The sequence below is a fragment of the Heterocephalus glaber genome, unplaced genomic scaffold (genome assembly GCF_053883595.1).
Source record: "Heterocephalus glaber isolate CG9 unplaced genomic scaffold, H.glaber_assembly_v1.0 deba00000738, whole genome shotgun sequence".
NCBI classification, from domain to species: domain Eukaryota; kingdom Metazoa; phylum Chordata; class Mammalia; order Rodentia; family Bathyergidae; genus Heterocephalus; species Heterocephalus glaber.
In genome coordinates this window covers 9,478,382-9,505,378 of record NW_028258161.1, presented here as the reverse complement: position 1 = coordinate 9,505,378, position 26,997 = coordinate 9,478,382, and the positions used below count along the sequence as shown (strand labels likewise).

At 41.3% G+C, this 26,997-nt stretch overlaps 1 protein-coding gene across 23 annotated transcripts in view; it reads left to right on the top strand.

The window, feature by feature from the left end:
- Positions 1 to 26,997, top strand: part of Pard3 (par-3 family cell polarity regulator) — a 605,457-nt gene that overhangs the window by 371,052 nt on the left and 207,408 nt on the right. For 13 of the 23 annotated variants that reach the window (XR_015449461.1, XR_015449462.1, XM_021242102.2 and 10 more), the window contains 6 exons: positions 579 to 767; positions 1,454 to 1,624; positions 12,075 to 12,225; positions 18,680 to 18,869; positions 23,700 to 23,851; positions 24,878 to 24,922. Coding sequence is in view for 21 of the 23 variants with exons in the window: in XM_021242102.2 (XP_021097761.1) it covers positions 579 to 767; positions 1,454 to 1,624; positions 12,075 to 12,225; positions 18,680 to 18,869; positions 23,700 to 23,851; positions 24,878 to 24,922 (898 nt within the window). In the remaining 2 variants the exon portion in view is untranslated. The remainder of the gene's footprint in view (positions 1 to 578; positions 768 to 1,453; positions 1,625 to 12,074; positions 12,226 to 18,679; positions 18,870 to 23,699; positions 23,852 to 24,877; positions 24,923 to 26,997) is intronic. The other 10 variants (XM_087206780.1, XM_087206779.1, XM_087206778.1 and 7 more) reach the window with 4 other exon arrangements.

Here is a 26,997-nt window from a genome sequence, read left to right as displayed (position 1 = left end):
ATTCTAGAAGATGTTTCCCGGATGTGGTTTCTCTCTCCTTTGTCTCAAGGATGTTGGAGGTTAAAACTCTTCAGTGTCTCCAAACCTGAATTGCTTTTGCTATTGACTTCTTACCATTGGGATTTGTTATTGAGATTTAAAAACATACACCAGTAGGGAGCATTAAAGCATTAATAACACTGAGACTTTCTAATGACAACCAGTGGGAAAGCAAATCATGCTTATTTATTTACATTCTCATTACTGTTTCTCTTTTGTGGTTTAGAATATATAAACAGACCCACAACCAAATAATCTCACATTCTAGGAATCTCCAATATCATGAGTCCTTCTGCTGCGTTTCCCCCCGTACTTCTAAGAATTGGGTGTAGGTTTGTTTCATGTCTCATGGAAATATGAGCAGCTGGTTCTAGAAATCATCTGGAGGTGCAGAGCACTATTGCATGGATCTCTTTGCTGAGCGGGGTGGAGATCTGTCTGTTAGGATCCAAGAGCTGCTCATTAGCAGGTCTTTAAAGCCATTAGCTGGGGGAGAGACATTGGAATGAAATGTGCTGTGCAATTTTGTTCCTTGTTAGAAAGCCGAAGAGGACGACGTTGTTCTCACGCCCGATGGCACCAGGGAGTTTCTGACGTTTGAAGTTCCGCTCAATGACTCAGGGTCGGCCGGTCTGGGTGTCAGTGTCAAAGGTAACCGGTCCAAAGAGAACCACGCGGATCTGGGGATCTTTGTCAAGTCCATTATTAACGGAGGAGCAGCATCTAAAGTAAGCACACGTCAGCTTTATAAGCCTACGCCCACTGACTGAAATGTTTAAATCCCATCTTATCACTGTTTTTAAAGCACACTCAGATGTTTTCTGGCTTCTTCACAATGCCCCAGCCCTGAGCAACATGCAGGGGAAATCTTAGGGATGCTCATTCAGGAAAGGAGTCCTTAGCCAAGCTAGGCACCGGAAGATGATCCATGCGGAGACTTAGCATAGGTCCTGCGTGTAGTACAGGTTAATGTTTCCCCTCCTTCCCGCCTGTCTGTCACTAGTTCCGTTTCTCAGCCTGGAGAAGCTTCCTGGCTGACTGTTAAGGGGCCACTTGGCTGTAGTTGTCTAATTGTCTTCAGCTTTCTCCGGTCTTGGATTGTAAATAACCTCTGTGGATTTTTCTGGAAGCAAGAAAGTAATCACTTTGTGTCCTTTGAATTAGTATGCTGTTTGGTAAACAGATTATGGTAATGACTTGATTTACAAATGTATAAATGATTAAAATAGACACAGGCCACAATGGCTGCTTAGATTTTATTATGTTAGTGTTCAATTGGGCATAGTCCATTCGGATTAATGCTCCCCAACCCCCTTTTGTCCTGTCTTTGTTTTAATTTTTTTAACTAAAAGGAAGGGAATTTCTTTTATAGAAGACTATTTAACAGCACTTCTTTTACCTGTTTTCTTCCCAGGATGGGAGGCTTCGGGTGAACGATCAGCTGATAGCAGTAAATGGAGAATCCCTGTTGGGCAAGACAAACCAAGATGCCATGGAAACCCTGAGAAGATCTATGTCCACCGAAGGAAACAAGCGTGGGATGATTCAGCTCATTGTGGCGAGGCGAATAAGCAAGTGCCACGAGGTAAAAGATCCAAAATCCCTGAGCCACTGCGCCTGGAAATCCAGTCTCATTTCTGCCCTAACCTTGGGGCAAAAGGTCAGTGCCTGGACATCACCGGGCAGCCCCGTGTTGTCTTGGCTTCCTGAGGGCCACTGGCTTTCAGTTTGCTGTCTGTGTGACCAGGGTGTTTCTAAGTCTGTTCTAATATTCCTGGTGCCAGCTCAGCAGGTAGCACTGGGTGTGACAGTGCAGCAGCTGAGCTCTCTTGCACCCAAGCCTGCCCTCCTCCTCAGCTGTCTCCTGTCAGCACTGGGCCCGGGATGCAGCCATCCTGGGGAGGAGGAACTGCTTCGCACTTGTTCATGTGAAGTGGGAGCAGCCTGGGTTCTCCCAGGACTTTCTCCTGTCAGTGCGGAGCCGCTTCTCCTCCTGGGCTGTCTCCTCCCTAGGGACCGCCGTTTCCGAGCTTGGTGTTGTGTGGTCCTGAGATTGGTTCTAAATGGCACTATAGCTGGTGGAGCCCTGGCCTAGTGCACGGGGCCCTGGCTTTGATCCCCTGCCCTGAAACTAAGTTTGGTGCAGTGTGGGATTGATTATGAGCCAGCAGAAGACCCTGGTGCCCCTCGGGAAGGGTGAGATCATCAACTTTTCCGAATAGGTGAAAACAGCATTTGAAAGTGAAAAGTAAATGATACATAGCTTTGGTAATGAGCATTGGAATCCTGAAAACCTACATTCTGAGGATTTATTATAGATATGTATCATCTATAAGAATAAGTCAGGCTGCAGAGAAGAGCTTGCTGAATAGCGCAGTTTTGTTGTTTTTGTTGATGCTCAGACCTCCACATTTTAAAATCAAAGAAGATAAAATTACTAGCAGATTATACATACATTGTTGTATTGTTAATTTTAAATCTCATTTAATATGTAAAGTCCTGTGATGGCCATTCAGCCTGTAACACAATCACACTGTGCAAAGCAAATGCATGCTTGGACTCAGTGGGGAGTCGATTAGAGGGGACTGATTTTGAAAGGACCATTGATTTATGTTTACATTGCTATACTTGCCAAAGATAGAATGAGCTAACAACAAACGAATTTCTACAACAAATAACAATATATGCTTTTTTCCCCCCCGCCTCCCTACTGGGGATTGAGCTACATCCCTAGCCCTTTCTTTTTTTAAATTTTGAGGCAGGGTCTTGCTAATTTGTTAGGTTGCCCAGGCAAGGCTTGAACTTGGCAACCCTCCTGCCTCATCCTCCTAGAGTGCTATGTGACAGGTGTGAGGCAACATGGTCTGCTAGAGAGCAGTGTAAACTTACTCACCACTGCAGAAAGGAAAAGTACAGGACAGACATCCATTCACGTAAGATTGATATAGAAGCTCACTGGACTGAGAACTTACTCTTTCTCTGTGTGTGTGTGTGCGTGTGTTTGTGTGTGGTGCGCTGCTGCTGCTGCTAGGGATTGAACGCAGGGAGTCACACATCCTCAGCAAGTGCTTTACCACTGAGCTACGTCCCCACCTTTAACTGATGTCCTCACATAGCACTGTTTTTGGTTCTCAAATCATTAACTGATCTTTTAACAAGTCCTGTGAAGTTCTGGATGAAGACTGCTCAGCAGTAAGTTTCCAAGACACATTTTTTTCCATATTAGATCGTTTTTACGTGGAGAACTGAATTCTTTCCCATTCTGGAAGATGCTATCCACTTGACAGATGTTTGCTGAGCATCTACTATACTTGAGAACATGTGTTCAGTCCCAGAAGTGCAGCATGGCAGAAAACAGATGCAGCTGCTTCCTGTGCTGGACTTACAGTCTATGGGGCAAAAGATCATCTCCTTAGTCACTTTAAAAATGAGCTAAAATTGATAATGCCTTCTCCAAGTTTGCCCTCACAGAAAGCACAGAGTCGTAGGGGCCCCAAAGTGTCAGAAGTGCCCTGGAGATCCATGCTGTGCTCCCCTCTGCTTCAGATTATTCCTTCCTGTTCCCCAAACAGCAGCAAAGCAAACCTGCAGCAGCCTGAAATGTTTCGATGAAAGCACTGATTTTATTCCCTGTTGCCCTGTAAAAGACATGAAATTGGAATCCCACTGAAATATCTGTGTTGCATTTACTTCTACAGAAGAATTCATGTGAATGAAAGTGATTTAAGGGAACAGCTGCAGTAGACAGTAATATACTTTAATATTCAATATTCCTCATGGTACCATTTTCGTGCATTGCTGGTTATTACTATTTCTTAGGACAGAGTAAGCTTATAAAGCAATTATATTAAAAAATCTTATCGTGAGTGCTATGCTTTCTTTGTAATACTTGTGAGAAGCCTTTTGTACTGACAGGGTTTAACTAAAGAATTATGTGAAGACAGAAGAGCTCAGTTCAGCCCCCCATAAGGCGTGAGGCAGGATTTTGCTGCTGTTGTACTTATATTACTTAAGGAAAACCCTGTCCCTGAGGCCCCGGAAGGGTGTGTGTACATCCTGGCACAGTCATTATTGACACAGGCTCAGGATGCCTTCCTGTTGTTAATGCACCTCAAGTCCGAACAGGGTACCCAAGTCCTCTCCTCTTGGGACTCCCCTTGGCCCCGAAGGCTGTCTGTGGCCATGTCATAGAGCTGTGTTTCACCACCTCATCTGCATGCTTAATTTCATGTGAGAGAAGATGAGGATTTGCAGGAGAAAACTTCTGTACTTTGTCACGTTGTTCCTTCCTTTCAACGTGGCAGCGCTGCCTGCTATCTCGGTGTTTTCTTTAACTGCTGCCCGAGGGGTGCCATCTTCCAGCCCTGACGGGCATTAACATTGGATTCTCTGCAGCACAGGGCAGGCGCTGGCTGGAAGCTGTTTCTCAGCCTGACCTTTCAGGAACCCTTCAGCATCACCTCATCCTCAGAATGCATCCATCCCTGCGCCCCTTCTACTTTGGGGTTACTGGGTGCTGGCTCCTCTCTCCTCCCAGGGCTCCTTTTCCTGGCTGTCCTGTCATGATTTCCAGGGCTCCTTGTGCTGTTTCCTCCTCTGCACGTGTCCCTAGCTCCTCTCCATGCCTGGTCACCTGTCACCACCTCCACGGCCAGTCCTCCCCGTGCCCAGGTTCTGCACCCAGGAGTTCAGCCAACTGCAGACTGAAAACGTTAGAGAAAGGAAGTTGCGTCTGTGTACGACATGTGCAGATTTACTTGTGATTCCTCCTCAGTACTGTAAACACTGCTGTACAACAACTGGTACCCTGGGTTTACACTGTGTTAGGGTTATAAACGACGTGGAGAGATTGGGGGACACAGAGGGTGTGCACGGGGTCTGTGCGCTGCTGTGCCACTGCGTAGAAGGCTTCGGCACCCTGGGTCTTGCTACCTACAGGGAGTCCTGGATGGGCCCCTGGGAGAGTACCAAGGGGCAGTGTGTGCCAGTGCAGCCCCTAACCCTGTTTCCAACTCATAATGCTCCTCTGCCACCAGATTCCTCCATCGGACACCCCAAGGAAATGCTCACGGTGTCTTCAGGCACCTGTTCACAAGGTCTCCTATCTCTTCGGGCTGAGCAGGTGGAGATCTGGTGCCGACTCTGGACCTCTCCACTGCCCAGGCTGTGTGTGTGGCTCCTGCCTCTGGAATCTCCTCGTATTCCACTGTTGGGCCTCAGACCCCTCCTCCCAGGTGCACACCCACAGCAGTTAGGCCTCCCTACCCTGTAATAAGGGACATTTATCTGCTTCTCCAGAGCTTTCTCTGGCCCCAGGGTAGGTACCCACCACAGGGCCCCCAGGATAAGCCTGACACGGAATCCCAGCCTGTCCCACTGCTCAGCCCTGCCATTTCTGAGAGGAGGATGCTCTCCCGTAGATCTCCTGCTAGCTGTCACACTCCGTTCCTAGTAGACTCGCACAGCCTTCTGGTTTCCGGTCTCTGTGTCCAGGATCCCCACGCCTCCACGCACTCTCCTCCACCCAGCAGCACTCTAGTGGTTTACTCTTTCCTGATGTTGCTGAATTGTTAGCACTGAGCTGACCAGCGCCTCATCTGCCTACCATGTTCCCATCCGTCTGTTGCTGAAACAGGCCCGAACAGTGGCGTTTTTCAAAGAAAAGAGAACTCGGGTATTATTAGAGCATGGAGTTCTAGAATAACCATCAGGGAGGGTACCAAGAAGAATTTGGGGTCAGTGATTTTGGATTTCCTTTGCCTTCCTTCTTAGATTTAATGCTCTTACTTGACTACATCGAAAAACATTTTGTAAGCATTCATCGTTTCTGTTTGAACGAACAGAAATGGCCTGTCCTTATTTTGTATTTTGCATGATGTAACTTTCTGAGAGACACATTTGTTTTGAGTCCTGACATTCTTTCCCATGGTTTCAGCTTTGGGTTGCACAAAGCACAGAGAGAAGTGGGTATCACTCTCCACAAAGGACAGATCTGTAGCAGACAGAGGGTGGAGTCGCTCGGAGTGCTGCTTGGCATCGCTTCTTTAGTATTTATGGAAAATAACCCGTGTCTGAGAATTATGCTGATTTTAAATATTTTAAGGAAATTATTATTTGTAGAAATGACTATAATTTATCATAGCTCCCAGTTATTTCATTATGTCTATCAGAAGTGATTTCATAGGAAGCCTTGTCTCAGTTCCCCAGGTTGAGGGATTTAGTCATCAAGGATTCCTTTAAGATGAATTCTTTCTCCGGATTTAATCCTCTTAGAATCAGAAAGCTATTCTAGAATAGGAAGGGGCCTAAGGTGGTATCATTTATGATTCTTTTCATTGTATGTGAGGAGAATAAATTCAGAGAGGTCAAATGATTTGCTTAACTGGTACAAAGCTAAGGCAGTGGCAGAGGAATTTCGAAGCACAGTGCGCATCCCTCTCACACAATCTGTGGATCTAATTGACTGTGACTGGGTCATTCAGGCAGTTTGTATCCCAGTGGTGTTGGACAGTACCATGCAGAATTAAAGTCTGAGCTTTAGAATTAGACAGAGTCTGTTAAAGCTGGGTTCTGCCATGCCCGGGCACAATGGCTTGGGAGCATATTTCATCTCTCTGATTCTTGCTCTTGCCAAATAGAGACATGAAGGAAATTAGCTATGGTCCTACATGGAAACAGAGCCTGGAACTGTACCTAACTCTCTCTGTACTCTCCCTTAAGCTAAAATGTCTTCTTATTTGTTGCTATAATCATATTTACCTGTCCTTTGACTTCTGACATTAGCTGCAGTACGTAATTGTTATCCACGTTAAATGTCATTTAATTTCAGCATTGTGCTGTGCCCGCAATTTTAAAGACTTACTTCCACCTGACCCAATACGTCATTTAAAGGAAAGTATGAGTCATTCACTTTTCTAAGGAATGCATTTATTAAGCTAATTATTCAGCCAGTCAGCACTTGCTCTGTTGACACATTGGAGATAAAACAGAAAAGAGTATGTTCATAAAGTCGGAAATATTGAATAGTAAGATCTTGCCAATTGCTGGCCAGAATGCGGTTTTTAGTTTGCTAATGAGATAAGTGTACGAACACCTGTGCCAGCTTTCCCATGGCTATAGAGCCAGGTGCTCAGTTATACCTACTTCATGGGAAAGACGTCAGCTGACCCAGTACTGTAATGTGTACTTTTCTCTTTTTTTTGGTACCGGGGATTGAACTCGGGTCCTTCCGCTTGCAAGCCAGGTGGCAGAACCACTGGGCTAAATCCCCGGCCCCAGTAATGCATACTTTTAACAAAATGAGATTTTGCTAAACCCCACAGAAATTGCATTAGTTTCTTTAAAGGAAACCAAAATTTTAACGTAATGAAAAGCATTTTCATTGGGCAACACTCAGTTTTTTACTATTGAAAAGCATTTGTTATTTTCTAGTTAAAAAACAAGATATAATTTGAATATCCTTCTCAAAAAACATGCCATATTTGCATTATTTTGATTATTCCCAATCCCAATTTTCATACCTTTTAAATAAAGCTATAATAGTGTTAGTGGGGTTCTGGAGTGCTGTGGACTCTTTCTAGAGATTCTTTCCGGGTTCTTGGTGTCCTGAGCAAAGTATTGGACAAGAAATGTCCAAGATGTAGTAAGGTTTTGCATTTATTGCAGGTAAGAAAAGAAGAACACTCTTCAGAGAGAGAGTGGACCACTGAGAAGGACAGAGCACAGCAGCCGCTTGGTTAATGGCCGCCATCTTCTGTACCCCCACTCCTCAGGCTGATGTCAGATGTAGGCCGACCTATCAAAAACCTGCTTGATCACCAGGAGAATTAAAGATAGCATTTTCTGATTGGTCCCAGGGGTGGGGTTTGGGCGCCTGTGTCCTGGATCTCTGTGATTGACTGGACGCGCCCACTTGCTTAGCCATCTGGCCACACCCAATGAATGATTCATAAGAATATTATTGACTTACCTTATGATTTCCTTGGGATGGCGACCACAAAGGGAACTACATTTCTGATCAAAGAGTCAAAAAATGAGAAGTTTTTGGAGCTGTGATAAACACTTTCAAATTACTTAAGCAAAACACTGTATCACACTTATGTCAGTATTGATTTTCTTGCTTCAACCTAGACCTAATTTTGACCTTTTTTTGTTTTGAGATTGGGTCTCGATATATTACTTAGACTGGCTTTGAGCTCACTATGTAGCCCAGGTTGGCCTTGAACTCACAGTGATCCTCCTGCCTCAGCTTCCTCCAGAGAGCTGAAATTACAAGCATGCACCACCATGTCCAGTTTAGACCTGATTTTGTTTTTTAATAGGTAGAAAAGCTGTCCTAGGATAAAGTTGAGGGGCTAAACAACAACTGCTACCGGAGTCTGAATTGTGTTAGATTGCAGAAGTTTTGCACTTTCAGCCACAAAGAGACAAGGACATGAAAAGTGCAGTTCTATTTGGTTTTCTCTTCTAATTAAGCTTAATTTTAATACAGGGGCATTGGTCTGCCTCCTCTTGCTGCTAGAATGCCACCTGGAAGATTTCACTCCCTGAAATACATTTTCTTGCAGCTAAAAGAAATTATCAAAAGATTTAAAACAAAACCGTGTACCCCAATCAGTTTTTTTTTTTTTTTACACTGCAGAAATTAAAAGGCATTGTGCGTTCTGTTAAATATTTATGTAGGAGACTATGGATGCCTTCATTTAAATCTTTCTTTTCAGATGCAAATTAGACACAGGTTGGGGTAGGGGAGGTATAGAAACCTTTCCTTGGAAATGTTCAAGTGCAGGGCTCCTCCTGAACAGACGTCTTACTGTCTTTCTCTTCAAAGCCTGCATGTGCAATTTTTTTTTTTGCACTTTATTAAATTCTTTTATTGGTACCTTGTAGGTATACAACACAATTACATTTCTCATTGGGAACTGTACCTTTACATAATGCACCTTGGTTCTTATTTTTTCCCCATTCCTAGCCCTCCCTTCACCCCCTCCACCCTTCCCTATTTACAAAGACTTTATTTCCATTTTTCCATTTCTCATCATTTTTCCTTTCCCTTCTTTCCTTTCCCCTGCCCCTCCCACTACCCCTACCCCTTTGGACCTTTTCTTCCTATTTTGCATTATCGATTATTCATTCTAATCATTGGTACATTTTAGGTATACAATATAATGACATTCATCATTGGAAATTTGCACCTTTACATAGTCTCTCTTGGTTCTTATTTTTCACCCCTGCCCAGCCCTTCCTTCAACCCCTCCATGGAATCTTTATTTGATGTTTTAAAAATAGCCCCTTGGAATACTTAGGGATTGTTTTATGAAGGAAGTTTATAAAGGTCTTGTCATTCAGAAAGTTGCAGAATTTTATAATTGAAGTAAATACATTTTTGGCAAACTTGAGGATATGTTTCACCTCTCATACATGATTGTATAGCAAGCAGAACTTATGTACAGAAATTTAGATAATAAGTGTGAGGGGTTTTTGTTGTTTTTTGGAGACAGGATCTTGCTATATATTTCAGGCTGGTCTTGAACTCACTATGTAGCCCAGGCTCACAGCAACCCATCCTCCTGCCTCACCCTCCCAAGTGCAGGGATTACAGGCCTAGGCTACCATGTCCAGCTAAACAAGTGTCCTTAATGTATGCACTCATTTAAAACTCTCATACTTTTATGTATTTTTAAAGAGGCATAAAGAGATTATTAGGCATTGCTTCTTGGCCTTTTGGCTAAGATCAAGTGAAGAGATTATTAGGCAAATTTTTCCAAGGAAATAGAGTGCAGACCCTCGAGAGAGAGGTGCAGTATAGTCTGGAGCTGGGAATATGTGTGGGCTTTTGTTGGTGAAAATCTGTGGAATTTGTAAATCTATAGGAAATTTGGGCTTGGTTTGTAGGAGAAATGTGATGGCCCACCCACAGGTAGGAAGATAGCAGCTCCTTCCACAGGGGAAGATGTAACCATGTTCAGAGGTCCCCTTGCACAGGTGGCTCTGCTCATGTGAACTGGGACTTTGTAATTAACAGGTCACGCCCACTTTCCAGCCAGTTTCCCATGCCCTAATCCTCTGCCTCAAAAGGTGGCCCATTTTGCAGGAGAAAAGCACAGCTCAGTCTGCTTTTTTTGTTTATTTTTGTTTGTTCGAGACAGGTCTCACTTTGTAGCCCAAGATGGCCCAGGTGATCCTCCTGTCTCAGCTTCTGCAGTGCTGGGATCACAGGCATGTGCCACCATGCCCAGCATATTTTTTTTAAAGATGGATGATGTAGGATGTTTTGCCTACGAATAGTCTTTGAAACCTTTGAATCTGTTACTTTCTCTTGTCAATAAGATAAGGTGTTTATGATATGTAAGGGATTTAGGCTGTGACAGGCCTGAAAGAAAAATAAAATCTCATAATTTTAAAAACAGACTTCTCCTTAATGGTATAAGATGAATTTCATTTGTGTGATTTATTTTTTTTGCTTTTACTTCCCCAGTGTTTTGGAGTTTAGGCATTGTATTCTTTCACAAAATGTTTTTTTATTCATTTACACCCTAGACGTTAACTATTTAATTTACTTTCCAGTAAAGCTGTCCATTGTTATTGGCAATTTAAACAAAAATAAAAACCTAATAAAACAAATCCTCATTTCACAATTTAAACCTTATTGAGTCTAATTCACTGGCTCTGCAAGTTTATTATTCTCCTGTAGCTTGACGCGCTTCCAGTTGTAATTGTGTTGACCCGGCAATGCATTAAATCTCCCCAGTACTTATCAAACTGGGAGAGATAAGTCTACAACTCGCAACTTCATTAAATATCTCATTTATATTAAACACATGATAGCTTCAAACAAATAATTTATTCCAGCGAAGGAGCCTCAGCAGTTGTGGAAATGTGCATGCTGGTTTGGGCCCAGCTGGGCAGGCTCTGCCTGCCCCAGGCTCCCGAGCAACCCCTCTGGCCAGCCCGAGTCCCTGGGCCCAGCCTTGGAGTCTAACTGTGGGCCATGGTTAAGTCTACTCTGTTTCCCCTGGCCACAGAATTGCTTCAGGGCCTTCCTAACATAGATGTCTTCTTCCTGTTATTTCATTACGGCATGTGTGGGTTTTTTGAGACAAGGTCTTATTGTTTAGTCTGGGGGAGCCTTGAATTCACTATGTAGCCCAGGATGGCCTCAGACTTGCAGTGATCCTCCTGTATCAACCTCCCGGGTGCTAGGATTACAGGCGTGTTCCCTGACACGCCTGGCTTTTCTTTTAATTCTGTAAAGAATGTATTCTAAGGAATGCCACATACCATTTTAATTCGTGGTCATAGAAAATGATTTTTTGTTTTTTGGCTCATTAGTAGATTGCATGTTTTTCACACATAAATTTGTCTGCTTCCCTAATGATATTTGGTTGGTCCTAGCTTCCATATTACTGTGCACATTCTTAAAATGCTTGTCGCCGCTACTCACTGCTCAGACTGAAAGGTGACAGGAAGTTGATACCATGATTGCTCTGAATTTTTACCCAAAGAAATTCAGATCCAGTGTAATGTTACAGATACCCCAGTTGACAAGTAGAGGTGGTCCTAATTCCACCACACACATGCAAACCTGTGCTAATTGTTGGATGTATTAAGCGTTCTGTAGGCATAAAAACTGCAGCGAAAGTCCAGCTTCTGTTCTTGCAAAGCATGCCTTTTACAAAGCAGCGACCAGGAAAGAATTCTAAATTAAACTATAACTTAAATCGACTTCAACAGATACTAACAGTCAAACTGAAAAAATAAGCAACAAGGTGAGATTAAAAAAGGAGCTTTTAATATACATATTTTTCCTCCGATGGTTGAAATCTGACAGAACTTCATGGGAGGCACAGGATAAAGTGGCACAGAAAGTTGGTCATTAGGCACAGCTGTCATCACAAATTACTTTGGTACAGGGTGAAAAGTTCTAGTTCATTTGGTACCCAGTTGGATGCAGGCCTCGGGCAAGTTGTTACAATTCCCCCCCACTGAGAATGGGCCTCCAGTACTGATTCTTCCCCTGCTCCCCTTCTCTCTAGCTGAGGTCACCTGGGAGCCCCACTGGACCCGAGCTGCCTATTGACACCGTGTTGGATGACAGAGAACGGAGAATTTCCCATTCTCTCTACAGCGGGCTCGAGGGGCTTGACGAATCACCCAGCAGGAACGTGGCACTCAGCAGGATAATGGGTGAGTCAGGTGTCCTGTTTATCTCAGCTCCTGTTTGTGCTCTCACTGGTTCACGGAGAGGTTATTAATGGATTGTTAATGTACAGGAGGCCTGTGTTTGCAAGAGGAGGGAGTACAGGTTCCTTATAACCCCTCAGGAAGCATTCGTGTGGAAGGAGTAAATCGATACCTGGATTTGTTGTTTGAGTTTTAGATCCCATAACACATGGGAAGGACAAAAAAGAAAAGGGCCAGGAAGAAATGTTTTCTAGTGATCAAGATATTCTTAGCTTATTGGAGATGAGTGAAGCAGTGTGTTTGAAAAATCAGAATTGAATAGTTTATGGTGAGAAGGATGCATAGTTACGACACTCCCAGCACTGCTTGGAGGGAGAGGAAGAGTATGTCTTCCCGTATCGACACACATGTCTACACGCGAGGCTCCCATGTACCTGGTTTGCCCTTAGTAGGATCACATGTATCTTAAGCGCACTTCTGATGTTCCCAGCTTTAGCTTTGAACCCTGAAACTAGTCTTCTGGAGCCTTTTTTGGACTCGGCCCCTCACTGTCCACATGGCCCCCGTGGGTAATGAGGTGATGAGCACATGCTGCGCAGTGCAGCTTCCTCCTCACAGTTGCAGTTCCTGAACACCCGCTCCATCACAGGAGGCTCGGGTACAGGATTGCCCCTCTTAGGATTAGCTTGTGAGGTTTCTCAAATCTATGGCATAAGATGCAGTTGTGATTAAAATAACACCTGATGTAAAACATTTGTCTTATCGATGTTTTTTCACAAGGCTCTCATTTAATGTAAAACCCCAAATTTAACTCCATTTTGCATGCTCGTGATACAGATTTAACACAATTCAAGTTTCCATTATGGAGCTTCATTGAAACAATGCTTTGTTTAATTCATCCATGGTATTTATGGAGAGAATACCAATGGCTGGACAGTATGTACAGACTTTTGCACTAGACATGAAGATGAGTAAGAAACAATTTCTGCCTTCAAAGAACTGGACATGATAGAAAAAAATACATCAACATGACTAGGACATTTTTCTTTCTGCTAATCTTTGCTTTCTCAGTGGGAAAAATTGCTTAATTTTCTATTTCTCACCTTGTTACATGTAGAACTTGTACATGCCAACTCTCTGGTTTTACTCTGCAGCAGTTTTCTTTTTACTTGCTTGGCGTAAGAGGGTCAGTGAAGGGCTTCACCTGTTGGCTTGAACACACTGGGGGGAAGGCTTTTTACATAGTTTATTGGCGCTAGTCATTGTTTATTATCACTCTCTTGACTGCTGTTGGATTTTCCATACTTTACTGGCTTTGGTGTAAAACTTTATCTTTGTTGAATTCTTTTCTGTTGATGAAAGTTCAGCCCCTTTAAGAGAGAGGAGTGTGTATGTGTGTGTTGTGTACCTAGATCTGTGTGCATACGAAGTGATACGCTGTAATCTCCCCTTTATTATAGGAACGTAGGACTTGCCATACTGAATCAGACCATTGGTCCACCAGTTCCTGTAAGCTGCATCCTGCCTCCAATCCCCGATGCTTCCGAGGAAGGCGAAAACCTAAAACTAAAAAACAAACCAAAAAAACCTTCCAAGTTTTCACGTAGTGACTTGTTGAAATGCTATATGTATGGGTTGAGGAGTCCTTTGCTTTCTCGGTAGCCTCTCAGCAGATTTTGGTAGCTTTGACTATTGTTAGTCCTCCTTGGCTGGTGTTCTAGCTGCCATTATTTCCTCCCCGCTCTGCTATGTATGGATTGAGCTCCTGCACTCCAGCTGCCTCCCTGTAACAGGGTCCTCTCCCAGCTCTATGGTTTGTGATGTACTGTGCATGGTCTTTTCTTTTGGCCTGGGGACCAGGGTGACAGATTTATTACCATTTGATAGCAGACCAAATGAACATTTTATGACTGGCATACTAAGACAGTTTTATACGTGTGTTACTGGGAACTAGGGATCCTGTGTAGTTTTACCATGAGAAATGTATATGATAAATTTGACCGATCTTGCATTTTGCAAACTTGAGAACTAACTCAAGTCTACTCAGCCCTTATCCTAGAGTCACTGACCCTAAGAATCAACTACTGTTTATGAAATTAGTTAAAGCTCCAAGTTAGAAATTCTGTAAGAGATGTTACTTGGTCACCAAATAGCAAAACGGTACCACACTGAATTTCTATTAGCCTATGCGAGTAGCACCAGTATTTACTGATTTGTACAGTGTCCAGGTACATTAAAATTTCTCAGGCAGATTCTGTTTAATGGTTGTCTTTAAACATTTAGAATCTCTCCTGGGTAGATGGCTATGGATGTGGTGGTGTTCACTATATGATCTGGTTTGGTAGGGTGAGAACTCTGTATTGAAATTCCTGGTGATTACAGGAAGAAGGGATTAATTTTTTATGAAGAGGGCAGATTTTCACATAGATTATTCCCTAGACCAAAGAGAATGTTGAGGCCTTCTGATCCATTTCTTTGGGAACTTAACCCAAGAGAAAGGCTTTGAAAAAATACACCAAAAAAGGCATAGCCTTCTACTTGGAAGGATGTCAGATGTCACACTTTCTCACTTAGCAAATAAAAGAATGAAGTCCCAAGATCCCATGATGATTTTTGCTGTATTTTGGTTTGGGGTATTTCCTCTTTTTAGAAATAGTTCTCTCTGGGGAATGGTGAGGTTGAACAGTAAGTGCGAATGACGTTTGTGACATTCATGAGATTCATTCTTTATTCACATCTATTAAAAGTGTTCATTCTTTAAGCAAAAGCATTTGATAATCTCAAGAATGTGTTCTGGCTGGGCATGGTGGCGCATGCCCATAGTCCCAGCACCCTGGAGGCTGAGGCAGGATGATGACTGAGTTGAGGCCAGCCTGGGCATAGTGAATACAAGGCCGTCCTGAACTACTCTCAGAAGGCCAGGGGGAAAAGAAAAAGAACCTGTTTCCATCCTGCCAATCACTTTGATCTAAAAATTAAAGTTCATCTTTGAGATAACCTTAGAAATCCTGTACTACATTCTACTTCTATTTGTGAGATTTAGAGATGGAAGAAGTGAGATAGCTTGATTGAAACTGTACCTTTTTTTTTTTTTTTCAAACCAAACTGTGGACGTATGGTTTTCTGGGCTGTGCGTCCCACATTACTCATACTTAACCTATCTTTTTGGCTGTGGGTGGCATAGATCAGAACTGTGACCAAGGGCCGGATATTTCCAGACATCATATATTTTGACTACATTTCCTCTCTTTGGAATTTTACAGTAGTCTTGCAGATTCAACAGAACATTTCCAATTGTTAGACTACTTTATCTAACAATGGCTAATTTAACCAACATGGTCAATCCATAAAATACATCACAAGTTGATATTGGGAGCACAGAACCTTAATTTTTTCCCCAACTTTTTATCAGAAAAATTTTTGTTTACAGCAGAAACTGAAACCTGTTGTATCCATTTCAGAATTTATCTCAGTGGTTTCAGTGTTCATACATTTGTAGTGAGTTTAAATAGTGATTATGTTCAGAATATTGTCATTTTGTTAGCAATTGACATAGAAAAATGAGCCGTTGATGTTGTTTCATTGTAAGTCCTAGTACTGGCACAATATTCCTCATTCCTTTTGTTTCCAGTATCATGCATGGTGTTGGATTCTATGTAAATTTACCAATGAATAAATGTTTAGTAAACAATCATTTTGTATCTCATTGTCTTCTTAGTTTACTTCTTAGTTTGTAGATGTTGATTAATTGAGGATTAAAGATATTTTATCCATCAAAAACAGATGAAAGGCTTCTCAAATCACTCTTAGAAGGTTTCGTACTTATGACGTATGTCCCAAGCACTAGCAAACATAATTAAGAGATTATGGTTTTATCTTGGTAAAGCCTGGTAGAATATATAGTTAGATAGTTTTGTTGTTCATAACACAGTTTATCCCTGGAGCCATGGCCCAAAAATATTCCTGGCAAGCATGCTAAGAAGTGGAAAATTGATGAAAAATATGAATAATCACACCTTGTGGAATATTAGCCTCCAGAATCACGGGTGGGAAAAAATGCTCAATTCTTGTTTTATTGGAGAGACTTTTTGCCGTGGATGTGTGTATAAACTTTTGGATCATTTAAAGTATAATATTTCGGGGGCCAGGGATTTAGCTCAGTGGTGCCGCTGTCTGCCTTATAAGCACAAGGTCCTGAGTTCGATCCCTGGTACCAAAATAAATAAATATATAATAAATAAAATAAAGTACAATATTTCTTTTCAGAGCAATGTATTACAAAGAAAGGATTTATCACATGAACTAATCAGTGTTCTTTTTTAGTGGGCTGTCCCTCAAAATATATTATGTCAATACAAGAGCTTTTAGTTTTTCTGTCTTAAAATCTGTATGCTATGATTATTTTGTGATTCTGCCCTCAATGAGTTATACCTGGGTGAGGACCTTATCAGTGTTGTGGCACACTCCTCTATGCCATCACTGTGAAGTGTCTGTCAGTGATAACCATGGTTTTATGACTTCATACACTGTTTTATTTTGGGTGTGTGTGTCTTGAGAGGGAAACATGTCTTCGGCCTACTGTGTTAGAATGTCCTAGTTTATGAGTGTTACCTGCTGAATAGGGTTCTGTACTGATATCCTAAAACTGAGTAGGGAGGAATGAGTGATTGGAAATCAAGAAAGACAAATGATTATTTGTCATGTTTGATTTGCATCATATCATGACCATTCATATAAAGCTGCTGGTTTTCCTAGTTTGTCAAAATGGTGCATTTAATATCAAAGTAGAAAGGTTTTCTAGAAAACTTTGCTAGTGAAGTTTCAATGAGCACTTCATGTTACTGTAATAAAGTAGTTGATGCTAAATAATAATGTTTGAAATTTCCAGCAAGTTTGCTTTTGTGGGCTGTCCTGGAAAGACATATAGTTATTATTGTGCCAAAATGTCTAGAAAAATATATTCTGCACTTAATAAAATCCTTCAAGACTATGTATGCCTCCCCAAACATTCTTATTATGAATGTTTATTTTTAAACGCAGATCCAAGACTAATATTAATGAGCTCCCTGTGCATATTGCTCTTGTACTGTTTTTAACAATAATTTATAAAAAGGAGAAGTGCACACTGTGTAAGGTCATGGTAGCTTTTGGGAAAGCGCAGCCTGCCTTTTACCTGGGTGGAACATGGAGAGCTGATGTAACGAATTTGGAGATCGGACTTCCAGTGAGTTTTCTATCCTCAGGTGAGGAAGGCAGGGAAGTCCTCAGGTCTCTGTCCCTGTTAGGAGTCCAGGCTCCCAGGTCACGTCCTGTCCTGGTGGCCTTCCTGTGGCCATGCCCTGCCCCCAAGGTGTTCACGTGGACCACAGACTTGTCATCCCATTCCTGCTCAGAAGAAGTGTGGCACAAGGCTTTGGAAGGAAGCTGCAAGAATTGTAGTGATTTTGGGGGAAATATGACATTATTTGGACCCCATCTTTAAGCCTTCAATACCTTGAAATATAATTCTGTCTTTGGAAGTGTGATGTGTGAATGCTGGTTGTGCCAATCCGTGAACCTGAGGAGATTCCTGCGAGTGACTGGACAGTTGTGGATCTTTCCTGACCCGAGCGCCGTGTCCTTAGTGAATAAATCAAAGCATGTAGGCTCTTCAGTCATGGCCCCAAAACATCAAGAGCAATCAGATCCTTTTTTTAAACTTAACTTCAACATCACACCTGGCATCTGCCCTTCCCTAGGCCTTGATTCTGGGCATACATATCTTTGAAATGTCACCTAAATGCACAGTGGCCCTTTCTTCATCATACACTTGCTGGTGACATTGCTGATGTCCACAATGCCATCATTTCTTCAGAGGAGAAGATCATATTCATCATTCCAAAACCAACTCCGAAGTGAACATCTGTTGGGATTCCCGGCACTCAGGGTACCAAGCCACCCAGGCCCAAGTGAATGTCGGGATTTTCAGCAGCACTCTCACTCCGCCATGTCTGCTCCTTCTCGCCTGGGGCATGAGCACTTCAGGATGGAGATTCTGTCCTGCTGCTCCTGCCTGGCACTTGGGAGTTGCCCAGTGAGTGAATGGACGAGTGGGTGATGTGCGTTACTAGTGCTTGTCTACATTTCCTGGTAAAAATTTCCAAGGACTTTTGCAACTTAGTATCCACAACTTGGGAGACACTTTGGAGATCATCATTGCCTTTAGGAACCTAAGACCAGAGGAGTTGCACACTGTTCCCTTAGCCCCATTGCCATCCTATCAGAAGTCGCAATATACTCAAGGTCTCCGACAATTGTTTATAAAAAATAAATGTGCTTCAATTCAATTCTGTTCTAGTAAGTTAAGCAGATGTGTGGAAGTTTAGATGTTTTGTAATACAGCCAAGAATTAACATCAGTAGACACAGCACTTAAATCGGTGTCTAGAGTTTCTCTCACTCTTTTCTCCCCCGGACAGGTAAATACCAGCTGTCCCCCACCGTGAACATGCCGCAGGACGACACTGTCATTATAGAGGACGACCAGCTGCCTGTGCTCCCTCCTCACCTCTCTGACCAGTCCTCTTCCAGCTCGCATGATGACGTGGGCTTCGTGCCGTCCGATGCCGCTGTGTGGGCTAAGACTGCAATCAGCGATTCTGCCGACTGGTGAGCACCTAGTCCCGAGTTGGCAAACAGTAGTTAATTGCAATCACTTTTTATTTTATGTGGGTTATCAGTGAGCACAGTTAATCAGTTCTTTATAGCAGTTTTCTGTTTTCATTGCTTTTATACTCTTAATTATCATTTTTAATAAATTATACCCCAACCCCTAAACTTGCTCAGTTGCCTTAGCCTTCAAGTACTGCAGTTAATAATTTAGCCAAAACAGCAACAAAACTACCACCAACCAAAAAACCCTACTCATTCATTTTTAAGTTTCACTGTTTATTATTTATTTTAGGTCTGTGTTAATTTGATGAATTGTTTTTCTAGTAAATAAATACATCCTAAGCAAATCCCTAAGTTGATTGCAACAATTAGATGCAAAACCAATAGTTAATGTGCTCTGGGAATGGGAAGAGGCTTTGTTAGGGTTTCTTTCTAGAGTGTTACTACTGTAGAAAATGCTTTTTACTTGCTTCTAATGTAGTTATTTTTGGGACAGACTCATTGCTGTTTTTTTCCTGTGTCTTTCAAAATAGAAGAAAACATTTGATATTATTGAGTCAATGTGTGGCTCACAAATGTGAAGGTGCCGTAATCTACACACCTAGTAATTATATACATCAGTAAGCAAAGGGAAAAGAGCCTCTTAGGCTGACCTTGCAAGGTGGGAGCAGTTGTCATCGCAAACCCTGTGAAGTGTTAGACCAGTGTTTTCTTATTGCCCTTTCTCTGGGGTCCTTTCTGAATGTATCAGCAAAAATGTATTTAAAACGCTACAGCTTGATTCCTTCTCTGCTTATCCATTTATGCGTCCTATATGTTTCTTGACTTGTGTCAACATTAATACACTGGCAGCCATTTGCGTGAATATTTTAGCAATGATATTAACAAAATAAAACCCTCCCTCAGTTATTTTGTCCCCTTCCCCATGTAAATTCACAAAAATATGGTGCATTTAGCTCTCAGTTGTACAGGTGTTCTCAGAATAAGTTCGCCTGTTGTTTGGGCCCTTGAAAAGTTCTTCTATAGCTTTTTTCTTTCTTTCTTCTTTAATTCTCTTTTTGTAAATGTAGGATATAAAAATAGAGCCATGCTCCCGCCTGCACCATGATAGTTCAGCGTTGAATGATACTTTTGGCTAAACATGGCAGGAGCTGTAACAGGGGAAAGCACCCCATCTGAAACCCACAGATGCGGGTGCGTGGCCATAGCTAGTTTCTTTCTCTGAAAGGGAGGGTGGCAACACAGCAAGGAAGGTTTAGGTCTGCCCAGTGCTCACCTTAGGCACAAGAGCTTCGACTCTACCTTGGAGAGAAACAGTGGAGTCAGACACAGGGACAGCTCTGTTGGGGGCCTTACAAAGCCCCACAATGGTGGAAAGAAGTGCCTCGCAGGGATGGATCTTGGGACTCCTTTCCCTCAGGGGGATTTGCAGAAATGGGGAGGACTTATGTTGCTTTGCCGTCGGGAGTGAGAGGCCAAGGAGGAAATATGCACAAAGGGTTATCCAAACAAGAGCCCCAGCTGTCCTGTGTCACAGCAGGCAGAGGGGGCTGCTCCAGCCCGACAATATCTCCCTAATCTCTGATGAAAATGTTAGGAAAACAAAAGCGCAATAAGACAGGATTAATAACTGGAATTTTAATAACGCTGAGGGTCAGGATGTGGATACATTCTCCAAAGAATCATCTGTCAGTCCTGCTGTCTCACTTGTTAAATATCCTAGTATACTGTTTACTGTGTCTGAAATTACTTTTTAAATGGTTGTATTGATAGGGAAAAATTAATTATGGCATAGTGTAAGAATAGTTATTTTAAGACACTTATTAACTCCCAAACTCATTTGACATTTCAATTGTGTCTGTTTACAGTTCATTGTATAATTGTGGAAGGCTAAATATGTCAAATGGCTAAACTTCTAATTTGTTAATAATAGAATATAATTTTTTTCAATCTGTTAGTTGATTTAGGGAACATTAACAATGTTTTTTTGGGGGGAGGGGGTATGACAGCAAATTCTAACTTTAATGGCAGCATAAATTCAGAGGATACAAAATTAGTTTAGAAATACGCCAAATGGAGTTTTTAGGCAACATTGCCAGTGACATTTTATATTTCTTTGACAAATGTTTGCCAGTGTTTTCTGTTAAAGTTGTATTTCACTTTCATTCTGTCTACAATCTTGATGCCTTCTTGGAGATCAGGCTTTAAAGTTCTACATGTTACCAATAAATAAATAGGCAAGCAGAATGATCGAAGAGAGCCACATGCATGCTGGCACATGCTTGTAATCTTGTTACTCTGGGAGGCTGAGGCAGGAAAAATCCAAGTGTGTGCTCAGCCTGGGCAATTTAGCCAGACCTATGTCTCAAAATTAAAAAAAAATTTTTTTTTAAAGGGCTGAGGAGGTAGCTCAGTGCAGCTGAACCCTGGGTTCATTCTGTAGTACCAGAACAAACAAAAAACAGAAAGAAAAAAGAAAAAAGAATTGTTGTGTTGGGAGTGTGTTGTAGTTTGCTATGCAGAACTGGGTCCGAGCTGTCATGGCATGGGTTTGAATTCTCGCTTCTGAAACTGACTTGATGTGCTCTGGAAAGTGAGTGCCATCTGTCCCAAACCCTGCATGGCGGTGCACAGAGGGCACCGAAAACTCACTGCAAACCTGGACCCGCGCCTTCCTGCCACCCCATCTGTTGAAAGTTTTGTAGGAGAAATAATGATAATTAAAATGAAAAGATTCAAAGTAGAACACAAATAAAGCGACACTTACTAGTATATAGCATTGTGCTTTACAGTAATATAAAATGAAATTCGTTTGGCCTTGGACTGAACTCCCGGCTCCTGTTGTATTCATCTTCTTGCCCTGTGCTCCTGGGCCAGGCCTGGTGTGAGTCCCAAGAGGTTCCGGAGGCAGCTCTGAGCACACCACTGCCCTCGGGGTGGACCCTGTCTTCCTGTGACCTCGAGGGACACTTCCTTGCCGTCTGAGCCCTGCACACCTGTCACCTCTTGGGCCCTGCCCCGCTTGGCCAGGAAAGATGGATGAGGACTGTCCACTTCCTTGATAGGGTTTTGAAGACACCATGCTTTGTTTTATTTTGATAAGTAGAGGCAGACAGCCTCCATCTCTTAATAACTGACTTTGTTTAGTGGTTTGTGGTTTACGCAAGGCGTGCACCTCCATCTTGCATCCTCTCATTAGCTCTGAAATGTGGGTTCGGCAGCTGTTGTCTTGGTTGAGCACGTGGAGTTTTAGACTCCAAGCAGCTCATGCCCCTTCAGGGCAGAGGTTTCTCGTTGGGGTCCTACTCTTTATAGCCTTTGGCTTAGCTCTTCTGAGAGCCAGTTGTCATTTCCTTCATAGTAAATCGCAGCTAATGTTTAATTTTTATTTTGGTACTGGGGATTGAATCCAGGGGCTCTCGAGCACTAGCTACATCCCTAGCCGCCTTATGTTTTATTTTGAGAGTCTCTCAAGTTGCCCAGCTGGGACTCAAACTTACAGTCCTTTTGCCCCAGCCTCCCAAATGCTGTCTTCAGCTAAATTTTTGCTGTATCTGCAAACCAGATCAGTGTCTTTTTAACAACGTAAATAGTATTATTCTTAAGAAGCTTGCTTCCTCCAGAAACATCTGGCAATCTATCATCAACTCAGCTGAGCAGCAGGGACCCTTTCACACCCTCAGTGTGTGTGTAGGCTGTGTAGAGCGTGCTCCTACCTGTCCAGGTGGGTAAGGTGGCTCCGCCCTGATAGTGGAGAGTTGGTCCGGTCGTTTACTCCATGCAGCCAGCAGAGGGAAAGACATGATCACTGTATGAACTGTGCTCAGAGCACCTGGGAGGAAAATGTTTGCAGAGTTTAACAACACGGGAGCGATTCTCGTCATGTCCAGCTGCTTTCACTGGGCACGGTGGAATCACCCATCTCCAGCGATCCGCCATATGCTTTCCTGTTGTCTTCAGTTGGGCCACTGCCTTGGTGTCAGCCAAATCAAATGCATCTAAGCTTAGCCCTGCTTTCCCTGACTCGCTCAGACGCTAATTCTCTCATCTGTGCTTCCGCAGCTTTTGCTTCAGACTTCTCATCAGCATTTTCCTTGTAAGCTTGAAGAGGGAAAGGATCTTTTCTCATTGATTATTTTAATTTTGGCTTATCCAATACGACCTTTTCCCCTTAATCAGAACAGGTTCCCAGGCAGAGTTGTCGACTTGAGTTCTTTCAGTTGATTAACCATTTCAGAGGAACTACATCCTCATGAAGGCATAGTGTTTTGCTTTTGTTTGTTTCCTTTTCTGAAACACAAGATACAGCTTGTAAGGGAGCCAGGGTACATCCTTTTTGAAACTGCTGGCCAGCTGCAACTTCTGTGATCATACTCGCTTCCAGTATATGTATATAATTTATGCCTGGTTTTTCAAATATTCAGTCCTTCTAATGTCGGGCAAATAACAGACTGACTTGCTCTTTTATTTTTTAATTTACTTTCTCGGTGCTGGAGATGAAACCTAGGGCCTTGGGTATGCTAAGCTGTGCTCTACCGCTGACCAAGACCCCAGCCCTTCATCTGTAGCAATCGCTTAGAAACAGTGTTTTGTCAAAGGGAGAAAGAAGAAACTAGGAGAGGGAAGAAGAGAAAAAATTCACATGTAGAGTTACTCTGAATGTTAAATTGATCTTGTATTTTTAAAAACTGAACTGTATCTGTGTAGTTTGGTTAAATTTTTTGAGGAATACATCTATGCATATTCACAGAGTATGTACAACTTTTCTAAATTAGATGTCTGCTTTCTTAGTAAATGCTGTTACATTTGTGTTTCTCTTCTCACCAGCTCTTTGAGTCCAGATGTGGATCCAGTTCTAGCATTTCAGCGGGAAGGATTTGGACGCCAGAGTATGTCAGAAAAACGCACAAAGCAGTTTTCAGATGCCAGTCAATTGGATTTCGTTAAAACGCGAAAATCAAAAAGCATGGATTTAGGTAGTGAGTACAATCTCCATGAATCTTTATCTAAATAAAGTTTAGATGCTTTCAGGATAAAATTGATGGTTCTGAACACATATGTGTTTACTTTGAGCAATAGAGAAAATAAATGTGAAATGTAGCAATTTGGCAAATTAGTTTTTCTCTGAGTTTGAGATAATCGTGTTACTCATAAGTGGCATGTTTACAGAATATGCAATATGTTAATATATGTTTTCTTATGAGAAAGGAAACAAACACATGTGCATATCATACTGTATTCATGTATTTTTATTTTATAACCTGAAATGTTTTACACTATGTAAAAAGCGATTTCATTGAAATTGCATTTGGTTTGTTCTGGGATTTTTGCACTGGAAGGCAAAGTTTTGGAGAGAAATCATTATCTCAATCCATGTCTAGAATTTGGTTACTTCAGGGTATCTTCCTTTCATTGCTGTTAAGGTTTATTAGAACCTCTGTTTTGATAATTAAGGCATTTAATAAAATTAATAATTTGAGAGAATATTTATTATAGAAAATATTTGGGAACAAATGAGAGGAGGAAAATAACCATAGTTGTTCAATCAGACACCAATCAGGTAGTGTCTCTCTTTAAATCCAAATCCACCCCCAAAAAGTAAGATAATTAATTGTAATCTATAATCGGAATGATTTTTTGAAAACCTTTGTTAATCAACTGTAACTTATGCTGTTCTGTGGTGGCTGTTTGTACTTGAAGACTAAAAGCATTAATTTGTCATAGGCACATAAGTTTCGTTGATGCCTTGCTCTGGATAATTATGATATGCTAACATACAATAACACACATGTCTCTGAGATGAAATGACTGGCATATTGCATGGAGGCACTGCTTTTTTTCTCTCCCTTTATTTTTGATTATGAATGTTTGCTTGATGTTTCATATTTTTTGCATGAAATGGTACCTAAGAATTGTCACCTAACTGTAAAGATCTGGGAATGGTTGAAGCATGTTGGGCTGTGGGAACTAACTGGGCTAACCATTATACATTTACCTTTTAACAGTAGCTGACGAGACTAAACTCAATACAGTGGATGACCAGAAAGCAGGTAAGAATGGACAGTTGAGACTGTTGCCATAGAAACCGTGGTCCAAGGAGCTTATCCCAGTTACAGAGCTGCCAGTCATATTGCTACTAAACATAAGTATTCCAGTCTTGCACAGATACTTTCATTGTGGGAAATCAAACTGTACCAGAAAAGAAAAATTTCCTGTTAGGAAGAATTTATCAGTGGTATACCTACAAAATGGAAATACAATGTAGTGCTCTACAAAAGATAAAAACAACCTTGGTTTTCTTAATTATCCTTGAATAGGAATATTTTTGTCACGATTTTTAAAAGAAATCAAGATCGTGAAAACATGATCTCTTGCTTTAGACCAATGATGGCGAACCTTTTAGAGAACGAGGGACCAAACTGCAACCCCAAACCCACTAATTGTTTTTCAAGATTTTAATTTTTCTATTTTATTGATGCACTTTAGATATTTACAATGATAACATTCATTGTAGGGAATTTGTACCTGTACCTGATATATCTTGCTTTTTTATTTTCCCATTCCTCTCCCCTCCCCAATCCCACTTATGTATAGCAAAGTGCCAACACTACAATTAAACCCGAATACTGAGGTTTTAGTCTAGAAAAAACAACTCATACATTAATATACTTTGTCTTAAAAGAAAAACAAGTAACATGCATGCCATAGATCACTGAACACTGATAGACTATTCAGTTTTTAACCATGTAGGTGATGTCTAGATTACATCCAATTCTCAGAGTGGTAATTTTGATTTGAAAGATAAGATTCCCAATGTAAATATTTTCCAGGGGAATGTCTAGTACTGCTGTCTAGCTCATTCAGAAAACCTTGTTTTTTGTTTTTTTGGATGCTGGAATTAGCTCAAATTGAACCTAAAATTGGATATATATATATATGACTGAAATATATTTACTTTTGAACTTTTAAAAAATTCTTTGCTTTTAAAATATTGGTATGGGCCTGGGGATTTAGCTCAGTGGTTCCATCACCTGCCTCACAAGCGCAAGGTTCCAAGTTCGATCCCTGGTACCAAAATAAAAATATTGGTAAATCATTCCACAGAAACAGTGGGTCATATTGAATTGGGATTTACACTATAGTAGACTTTACTTTTTATGTTATTGTATGAAAATCGAACAAAAGTCTTTACATGTAGTTTATGTAATATGCTTTGTACAGTTAAGCATTGTGATTTATTATTACAAGTTTAGAATTGTTTTATTTATTCTAGATCCAGATAATATAGTAATATTACTCAACACCAGTTAGCTTTAATTGACCTTTTTAACCTGTAGTAGTAATTAGTTTTAGCCTGCTTGAAAAAATGTGTACCCCACATACATAAAGATTATTGTGGACATGGTTGGAGTTAGCATTTTCTGTAGAGTAAAAGATAGATTATAAAAATTAAGTCCAATAAATCATAAGATTAACTGTGTTACAAAGCAATCAAATATAGCCTTGGCCCATACTAAGTAGTTATTTTTCTTATCAAACACACAATTCATTGAAATTCTGAAGCAGGACTATTGAAAGAAATTATTTGATAGCTTACACATGTAAAATAGGAAATTGTTTTGGGACTTAGTAGTATTTAGTATTTTTAAAGAAACAGCTACTGTCTCAATAATTCTAAAAGCCAAATTGAACTGCTTAGGTTAAAGGACATGACTTGTATACTGTGCCTATTAGATGAAACAAGGAAAATGCCTCATCCAATCAGCTCAAAGCTGCAAAAGGAAAAGAACAGTTTCATGTGAGTTAAAATTAATGGTATCCAGTCTTTAACTGAATTGTGTAACTCGCATGGCAAATAAGTGGATTTGATAATCCAGTCATACCATGTATTTTTCTCTTTTAAAATATTAGCTTTTAGATACAAAGGACATATTTTGACACTAGGTACAATCTAGCCTACCAAATTAAATTGGGAAATCTTGGGACAAGAAATTATTACATAGACACCAAATTGCTTTTTGGCCGGATGGTTTTAAATCTACATTAATAAAATGTCTAAACTGGATTCTCACCACCCAGTATTAGATAATGAACGTTTTCAGTTATTTTTCTTTCTTTATCTTAC